Consider the following 10,287-nt stretch of genomic DNA (forward strand, 5'->3'; position numbering starts at 1 on the left):
CCTTCGTCTTGAGTTTTTGCTTAAGAATACATTTTATATAATTCATCAATCTACTACATATTTAAGACTCCAAAGAAACTGCTTCAGTCTGTATTGTAGAGGTGATTTCCATTACAAAGGAAGTTTCTGTATCTTAGTAACCTTTCCTGACGACAATACATTGTATCTGTGGTGAGGACTTGTAGCAACCTGTCCTCATATGACAATACATTGTAGTTGTGGTGAGGACTTGTAGCAACCCGTCCTCATATGACAATACATATTGTAGTTGTGGTGAGGACTTGTAGTAACCCGTCCTCATATGACAATACATTGTATCTGTAGTGGGGACTTGTAGTAACCCGTCCTCATATGACAATATATTGTAGCTGTGGTGGGGACTTGTAGCAACCCGTCCTCATATGACAATATATTGTATCTGTAGTGGGGACTTGTAGCAACCCGTCCTCATATGACAATATATTGTAGCTGTGGTGAGGTCTTGTAGTAAGCCGTCCTCATATAACAATACATTGTATCTGTGGTGAGGACTTGTAGCAACCCGTCCTCATATGACAATACATTGTAGCTGTGGTGGGGACTTGTAGTAACCCGTCCTCATATGATACTACATTGTATCTGTAGTGGGGACTTGTAGTAACCCATCCTCATATGATACTACTTTGTATCTGTGGTGAGGATTTGTAGTAACCCATCCTCATGTGACAATACATTGTAGCTGTGGTGAGGACTTGTAGAAACCGCAGGCGCTTGCATAGAAAATATGACTTTCAATTTTTTTTGATATGTCAGTGGTATGTGTAATCTGTTAAGTACCTTCAGCTTAACAGATTACACATACCACTGTCAAAAAAAAAAATGAGAATAACATTTTCTATGCAAGCGCCTGTGGTAGAAACCCGTCCTCATATGACACTACATTGTAGCTGTGGTGAGGTCTTGTAGTAACCCGTCCTCATATGATACTACATTGTATCTGTGGTGGGGATTTGTAGCAACCCGTCCTCATATGACACCACATTGTATCTGTAGTGGGGACTTGTAGTAACCCGTCCTCATATGATACTACATTGTATCTGTAGTGAGGACTTGTAGTAACCCGTCCTCATATGACAATACATTGTATCTGTGGTGGGGACTTGTAGCAACCCGTCCTCATATGACAATATATTATATCTGGAGTGGGGACTTGTAGTAACCCGTCCTCATATGATACTACATTGTATCTGTAGTGAGGACTTGTAGTAACCCGTCCTCATATGATACTACATTGTATCTGTAGTGGGGACTTGTAGCAACCCGTCCTCATATGACAATACATTGTATCTGTGGTGAGGTCTTGTAGTAAGCCGTCCTCATATGACAATACATTGTATCTGTAGTGGGGACTTGTAGCAACCCGTCCTTATATGACAATGCATTGTAGCTGTAGTGATGATATATAGTAAGCCGTCCTCATATGACAATATATTATATCTGTAGTGGGGACTTGTAGCAACCCGTCCTCATATGACAATACATTGTATCTGTGGTGAGGTCTTGTAGTAAGCCGTCCTCATATGACAATACATTGTATCTGTGGTGGGCATTTGTAGTAAGCCGTCCTCATATGACAATACATTGTATCTGTGGTGGGGACTTGTAGCAACCTGTCCTCATATGGTACTGCATTGTATCTGTAGTTGGGACTTGTAGTAACCCGTCCTCATATGACAATACATTGTATCTGTGGTGGGGACTTGTAGCAACCTGTCCTCATACGATACTACATTGTATCTGTAGTGGGGACTTGTAGTAACCCGTCCTCATATGACAATATATTGTATCAGTGGTGAGGACTTGTAGCAACCCGTCCTCATATGACAATATATTGTAGCTGTGGTGAGGTCTTGTAGTAAGCCGTCCTCATATAACAATATCTTGTAGCTGTGGTGGGGACTTGTAGCAACCCGTCCTCATATGACAATATATTGTATCTGTAGTGGGGACTTGTAGCAACCCGTCCTCATATGACAATATATTGTAGCTGTGGTGAGGTCTTGTAGTAAGCCGTCCTCTTATAACAATACATTGTATCTGTGGTGAGGACTTGTAGCAACCCGTCCTCATATGACAATACATTGTAGCTGTGGTGGGGACTTGTAGTAACCCGTCCTCATATGATACTACATTGTATCTGTAGTGGGGACTTGTAGTAGCCCATCCTCATATGATACTACATTGTATCTGTGGTGAGGATTTGTAGTAAGCCGTCCTCATGTGACAATACATTGTAGCTGTGGTGAGGACTTGTAGAAACCGCAGGCGCTTGCATAGAAAATATGACTTTCAATTTTTTTTGATATGTCAGTGGTATGTGTAATCTGTTAAGTACCTTCAGCTTAACAGATTACACATACCACTGTCAAAAAAAAAAAATGAGAATAACATTTTCTATGCAAGCGCCTGTGGTAGAAACCCGTCCTCATATGACACTACATTGTAGCTGTGGTGAGGTCTTGTAGTAACCCGTCCTCATATGACACTACATTGTATCTGTGGTGGGGACTTGTAGCAACCCGTCCTCATATGACACCACATTGTATCTGTAGTGGGGACTTGTAGTAACCCGTCCCCATATGATACTACATTGTATCTGTAGTGAGGACTTGTAGCAACCCGTCCTCATATGACAATACATTGTAGTTGTGGTGATGATTTGTAGTAAGCCGTCCTCATATGACAATATATTATATCTGTAATGGGGACTTGTAGCAACCCGTCCTCATATGACAATACATTATATCTGTAGTGGGGACTTGTAGCAACCCGTCCTCATATGACAATACATTGTAGCTATAGTGATGATTTGTAGTAAGCCGTCCTCATATGACAATATATTATATCTGTAGTGGGGACTTGTAGCAACCCGTCCTCATATGACAATACATTGTATCTATAGTGATGATTTGTAGTAAGCCGTCCTCATATGACAATAAATTATATCTGTAGTGGGGACTTGTAGCAACCCGTCCTCATATGACAATACATTGTAGCTGTAGTGATGATTTATAGTAAGCCGTCCTCATATGACAATATATTATATCTGTAGTGGGGACTTGTAGCAACCCGTCCTCATATGACAATACATTGTATCTGTAATGAGGTCTTGTAGTAAGCCGTCCTCATATGACAATACATTGTATCTGTGGTGGGGATTTGTAGTAAGCCGTCCTCATATGACAATACATTGTATCTGTGGTGGGGACTTGTAGCAACCTGTCCTCATATGGTACTGCATTGTATCTGTAGTGGGGACTTGTAGTAACCCGTCCTCATATGACAATACATTGTAGTTGTGGTGATGATTTGTAGTAAGCCGTCCTCATATGACAATATATTATATCTGTAGTGGGGACTTGTAGCAACCCGTCCTCATATGACAATACATTGTAGCTATAGTGATGATTTGTAGTAAGCCGTCCTCATATGACAATATATTATATCTGTAGTGGGGACTTGTAGCAACCCGTCCTCATATGACAATACATTGTAGCTATAGTGATGATTTGTAGTAAGCCGTCCTCATATGACAATATATTATATCTGTAGTGGGGACTTGTTGCAACCCGTCCTCATATGACAATACATTGTAGCTGTAGTGATGATTTATAGTAAGCCGTCCTCATATGACAATATATTATATCTGTAGTGGGGACTTGTAGCAACCCGTCCTCATATGACAATACATTGTATCTGTGGTGAGGTCTTGTAGTAAGCCGTCCTCATATGACAATACATTGTATCTGTGGTGGGGATTTGTAGTAAGCCGTCCTCATATGACAATACATTGTATCTGTGGTGGGGACTTGTAGCAACCTGTCCTCATATGGTACTGCATTGTATCTGTAGTGGGGACTTCTAGTAACCCGTCCTCATATGACAATACATTGTATCTGTGGTGGGGACTTGTAGCAACCTGTCCTCATATGATACTACATTGTATCTGTAGTGGGGACTTGTAGTAACCCGTCCTCATATGACAATATATTGTATCAGTGGTGAGGACTTGTAGCAACCCGTCCTCATATGACAATATATTGTAGCTGTGGTGAGGTCTTGTAGTAAGCCGTCCTCTTATAACAATACATTGTATCTGTGGTGAGGACTTGTAGCAACCCGTCCTCATATGACAATACATTGTAGCTGTGGTGGGGACTTGTAGTAACCCGTCCTCATATGATACTACATTGTATCTGTAGTGGGGACTTGTAGTAGCCCATCCTCATATGATACTACATTGTATCTGTGGTGAGGATTTGTAGTAAGCCGTCCTCATGTGACAATACATTGTAGCTGTGGTGAGGACTTGTAGAAACCGCAGGCGCTTGCATAGAAAATATGACTTTCAATTTTTTTTGATATGTCAGTGGTATGTGTAATCTGTTAAGTACCTTCAGCTTAACAGATTACACATACCACTGTCAAAAAAAAAAAATGAGAATAACATTTTCTATGCAAGCGCCTGTGGTAGAAACCCGTCCTCATATGACACTACATTGTAGCTGTGGTGAGGTCTTGTAGTAACCCGTCCTCATATGACACTACATTGTAGCTATAGTGATGATTTGTAGTAAGCCGTCCTCATATGACAATATATTATATCTGTAGCGGGGACTTGTAGCAACCCGTCCTCATATGACAATACATTGTAGCTATAGTGATGATTTGTAGTAAGCCGTCCTCATATGACAATATATTATATCTGTAGTGGGGACTTGTAGCAACCCGTCCTCATATGACAATACATTGTAGCTGTAGTGATGATTTATAGTAAGCCGTCCTCATATGACAATATATTATATCTGTAGTGGGGACTTGTAGCAACCCGTCCTCATATGACAATACATTGTATCTGTGGTGAGGTCTTGTAGTAAGCCGTCCTCATATGACAATACATTGTATCTGTGGTGGGGATTTGTAGTAAGCCGTCCTCATATGACAATACATTGTATCTGTGGTGGGGACTTGTAGCAACCTGTCCTCATATGGTACTGCATTGTATCTGTAGTGGGGACTTGTAGTAACCCGTCCTCATATGACAATACATTGTGTCTGTGGTGGGGACTTGTAGCAACCTGTCCTCATATGATACTACATTGTATCTGTAGTGGGGACTTGTAGTAACCCGTCCTCATATGATACTACATTGTATCTGTGGTGAGGATTTGTAGCAACCCGTCCTCATATGACAATATATTGTAGCTGTGGTGAGGTCTTGTAGTAAGCCGTCCTCATATAACAATACATTGTATCTGTGGTGAGGACTTGTAGCAACCCGTCCTCATATGACAATACATTGTATCAGTGGTGAGGACTTGTAGCAACCCGTCCTCATATGACAATATATTGTAGCTGTGGTGAGGTCTTGTAGTAAGCCGTCCTCATATAACAATACATTGTATCTGTGGTGAGGACTTGTAGCAACCCGTCCTCATATGACAATACATTGTATCAGTGGTGAGGACTTGTAGCAACCCGTCCTCATATGACAATATATTGTAGCTGTGGTGAGGTCTTGTAGTAAGCCGTCCTCATATAACAATACATTGTATCTGTGGTGAGGACTTGTAGCAACCCGTCCTCATATGACAATACATTGTATCAGTGGTGAGGACTTTTAGTAACCCGTCCTCATATGATACTACATTGTATCTGTAGTGGGGACTTGTAGTAACCCATCCTCATATGATACTACATTGTATCTGTGGTGAGGATTTGTAGTAACCCATCCTCATGTGACAATACATTGTAGCTGTGGTGAGGACTTGTAGAAACCGCAGGCGCTTGCATAGAAAATATGACTTTCAATTTTTTTTGATATGTCAGTGGTATGTGTAATCTGTTAAGTACCTTCAGCTTAACAGATTACACATACCACTGTCAAAAAAAAAAAATGAAAATAACATTTTTTATGCAAGCGCCTGTGGTAGAAACCCGTCCTCATATGACACTACATTGTAGCTGTGGTGAGGTCTTGTATTAACCCGTCCTCATATGACACTACATTGTAGTTGTGATGAGGTCTTGTAGTAACCCGTCATCATATGACAATACATTGTATCTGTGGTGGGGACTTGTAGTAACCCGTCATCATATGACAATACATTGTATCTGTGGTGAGGACTTGTAGTAACCCGTCATCATATGACACTACATTGTAGCTGTGGTGAGGACTTGTAGTAACCCGTCCTCATATGACAATACATTGTAGCTGTGATGAGGATTTGTAGAAACCCTTCCTCATATGACACTACATTGTAGCTGTGGTGAGGTCTTGTAGTAAGCCGTCCACATATGACAATACATTGTAGCTGTGGTGAGGACTTGTATTAACCCTTCCTCATGTGACAATACATTGTAGCTGTGATGAGGAGATACTTAGTAATCTAACATTAGAGTTTAGCAGAGAAATTCCTTACAAAAACAATATACAATGGCATGCAATGAAGACCCCTGAAAAGTACGAGAATAGGACCAGGCGTTTTGGAAGGGAATGTGTCTTGCTCCTAGGTCAACTCCGGGTTAGTATACATTCTGAAAATGAAAACGAGGGTGGTGACTAGGCCTAGTGGTGGAAGAGAGAGCGGACTTTTGCTTCAACAGTCAGGTCCTGACTCTACAAACCAGAATCAAACGGTGATCATCTTCAACTCCTTAGGTCGAAAGGAAATAAGAAACATCAACTTTTATGATTTTGACCGACAAATAACATCTTATCAAACCGTCATGAAAATAAGCCTATGGTAATAACCACTTAACTCACTTTTCCGAGGCCATCACATTTATCATGTGAAAGGTACATAGATAAGTCACGTGTGATGCGGTTGACGACAAATATAATCTTATCAAACCGCCAGAAAAAAACTCATATCGATATATAAACACTTTACGCTCTTTTGCAAGGCCACCATGTCATGTGATTGGTAAGATGGACTTCACATCTACCACGAGGTCTGGCCATAAATACACACGATTGTACCCGTCACATGGCCTAATTATGTCTAACCAGCCTTACAGTTTGGTTCTGTCAAACTTCTAACCAGTACCGGAACATTGGTGGTGTCATGGTTCACATCGCTATTTTAAGTCAGTTTTTATCCTTTCTGTGTCAATTCCGCTATGTTATTCAACCGTGATAAGTGATGTACTCTCCAGCATGGCTGAAATTTTGACAGAAGTTCAAGGTCAAGTTCCAGTCCGTGTTAAAGGACAGACTTCGTGTATCTATCACCATGGTAAACTCCTGGATCTGTTTTGTGAGAAGTGTAAAGAAATTTCCTGTGTGGACTGTTCGACTTCAACTCATAACGGTCATGACTTTTCGGCCTTGAGTAACATTTCTGCAAAAAAGAAAAAGAATCTTCAGAAGATAATAGCCAGAAGAGTAACTAAAGATATTCCTTCAATGAAGAATAGTATCAAATCTATTGAAGCCAACATCGCGACAACCAACAGCACATTTGCTGCCATTGGTACGGAGATTATAAAACAGAGAGATAAACTGAAGCGGAAGATCGACTCTCTAGCAGATCAAACACTCGCTGTGTATGAAAAACTAAAATCAGAAAACATGACTTTGTTAACGGACTGCAAAGAAGAACACGAAAGGCGACACGCTGTGTTAATGAAAGAGATACGGGAAGCAAGGACACTGATCAGGAGCGGAGACGATATCAGCGTTTATGACAATGATGCCGTTATGGCGTCACTAGTAGGTTTGCCTGCGAGGCCAACGCTGAATACGGCCACTTTTACTCCTAACCTGGTGCCACTTGATCACCTCAAATGCGCATTCGGCACAGTGACAAAAGGCAACAATAACAGTAATTCCTCCGTATCAAAAACCTCAGAAGAATCCAGGGACAAGGTCGAAGTCTCAGAAGTACCCAATGACAAGGTCCCAGTCTCAGAGAAACAAGGAAGTGGAGAACCTAAAGTGATCATCTCACAGGCAGAACAGCCCCATAGAACATCTGATAAAGAGCATGTTAACTCATCTACGAAACTTCCATCCTCTGTTAACCATGGATTTGTACCCTCTAGACAATCTGAAGCTTCTGGGAACTTCCAGGTAACTGGGGCGACTGAGTCAGGTGAAATGCTTTTTCAGAAGATGACGACCAAAAAGAAGAAAGGTAAGGAAAATGCACCTCGGCGTCAACAGACTGACCACGAACCAAAACACATAAAAATAGAAAAATTGATGTCTATCTTGGGGGAAATGAGAAATGGCGACATCTGGGTTGGAGACATAGAAAGAAGGACCTTTCTACGTATTGGCAGAACCGGAACGATAAAGGATATTATACCACAAAGAAGGCAAGTAACAGACTCTTGCTTCTCAACTCAAAACCAAGAATTGTGGTTTTGTTCACAAGATGATAACAGTATCATAGAGGTGACTTCTGCACCAACAATCCCGAGGTTCTACACGGAGGAATCCCCTCTGTGTATATACGTAACAATGGACGGTCAGATCATCGTCGGCATGCCAAAACAAATAACCAAATTCAACACCGACGGACAGGTCATCCTTACAACCAAACCAAGTCTTCTTTCGATGTTTTGGAGACAAATTGTGTGTGTACCAAGATTCATCGCAGAGTGTCCGAGGACGAAAAATATAGCAGTGATAGACGGGATGACACATAATATACTGGTATTGGACAAAACACTCAATGAGTTGGTTCGCTACCCCGGACGTAAGCATGATCATCTCAAGCCGGTAATGATTGACAGATTCACTCCAACTCGGATTACCTATGACTTGGATGGATGTATGTTCATTGAAGATATTGGTAACAACTGCATGCACCTCATTGGTGGCAGAGGCGAATTTTATGGACTGTTGGTAAACCGCAAATAATAGTCCGTTAGTGTACCCTCTACAGTAAGTAGGTCCAGAACATATCTGTGTACGAACACCCATCGATCATTCTCGATATGTTTTGCTGTAAAAAGATACACTATGTTGCTGGGGTTACATAATTAGAATATGAGTATCGACTTATTTTTCACACGTACAGTGTAATTAAATACAGAAGGTTGAACACTGTGTCACGTATACAAATACACAAACAATTGTGGAGTCAAAGCTTCCAACATAATTCTTATAAAAGAAATAGAAATGTAATTCCTACGTAACGATCGAGTGATAGTAGTGATGACGTCTTCTAGCTTCCATCCGGCTGAGAAGAGAATGGCATTCAATGGCCAAGATAGTAAACTTATTTATCGTTTAATAGACATACAAGGCTATCACATTTGTTTTTTGTATAAAACGTATCTCGATTTCTATTGTAATTGTTGGAACATTCCGGTTCAGTTTCCTTGTATGCCTGCAAAAGAAATGCTAATGATCGGCGATAATATTACTGTTGTTCTGTAAAGGACGTCTAATTTTAATTAGTATAATCCAAGCTGTCATGTGACAATACCATGTTTATTTGTGATCAGTGTATAATCAACAAGACAACATCTATTCAACCTCGTAACTACATGTATTCCTTCCTCGGTGATAATAGCAGACTACATTTATTGATACTTACACATTTGATGATTTGATACTTTAGGAAACTCTTAATGTGTGTTCTGGTATATCACTGACGAATCCTAAATGGACATACATATAATATATCTAGAATGCTTTCAATGATAATATCAAAATAGAGCAGATGATATTAAAAAGGCTATCATAGTTTTGTAATGAATCGAATCGAACTCTGTGTAATCAAAATAAACTACATGTTATATACGAAACATCTGTCTGTCTTGCATTCTGTCTTAAATTATTACAATATCAGAATAAATCAACAACATATCTTGTTTTACAAGCACCAGATATAATAATATACGAGGGATGATTGATATGTGGTGAGCCTCGTATTGAAGGAAGTATTCAATGATGTTCTGTTTAAGTCCTACTGTTCTCTGACTATATAGGGCCGTGTATCCAAGGACTGGTCTCATTTGGTTAGTTTATTTCGACGAGGTAGCACTCTAAACAAGAAAAGCGGCTTTTGCAAAATGGACAAAATACATGTAGGTGAAAGAGCAGTGATCCAATATTTGCATAAAAAAGGTTTAACACCTTAGGATATCCATAATGATATGGTAGCAACACTAGGGGAAATGCCCCTTTATATGCTACAGTGAAAAGGTGGGTGGCGGAATTTAAGCGCGGCTGACAGAGCTTGAGGATGACCCCCGTCATGGAAGGCCTGTCAATGTTGCAACCCCAGAAAT

At 40.4% G+C, this 10,287-nt stretch overlaps 1 protein-coding gene across 1 annotated transcript; it reads left to right on the forward strand.

The window, feature by feature from the left end:
- The first annotated feature begins 7,157 nt into the window (after positions 1 to 7,157).
- On the forward strand, positions 7,158 to 9,786 carry LOC117316722. The gene is made up of 2 exons (XM_033871481.1): positions 7,158 to 8,157; positions 8,206 to 9,786. The coding sequence occupies exons 1-2, from the start codon at positions 7,199 to 7,201 to the stop codon at positions 8,906 to 8,908; spliced, it is 1,662 nt and encodes a 553-aa protein (XP_033727372.1). The 5' UTR covers positions 7,158 to 7,198; the 3' UTR covers positions 8,909 to 9,786.
- Positions 9,787 to 10,287: the final 501 nt, after the last annotated feature.

Source organism: Pecten maximus, chromosome 2 (genome assembly GCF_902652985.1).
Source record: "Pecten maximus chromosome 2, xPecMax1.1, whole genome shotgun sequence".
Taxonomy (NCBI): Eukaryota; Metazoa; Mollusca; class Bivalvia; order Pectinida; family Pectinidae; genus Pecten; species Pecten maximus.

Bases quoted from the DNA above. Each gene is read 5' to 3' on its own strand.
- LOC117316722 (XM_033871481.1), top strand. From the start codon at position 7,199: ATGGCTGAAATTTTGACAGAAGTTCAAGGTCAAGTTCCAGTCCGTGTT. The intron at 8,158-8,205 runs GACGACCAAAAA...TCGGCGTCAACA, and splicing joins GAAATGCTTTTTCAGAAGAT to GACTGACCACGAACCAAAAC.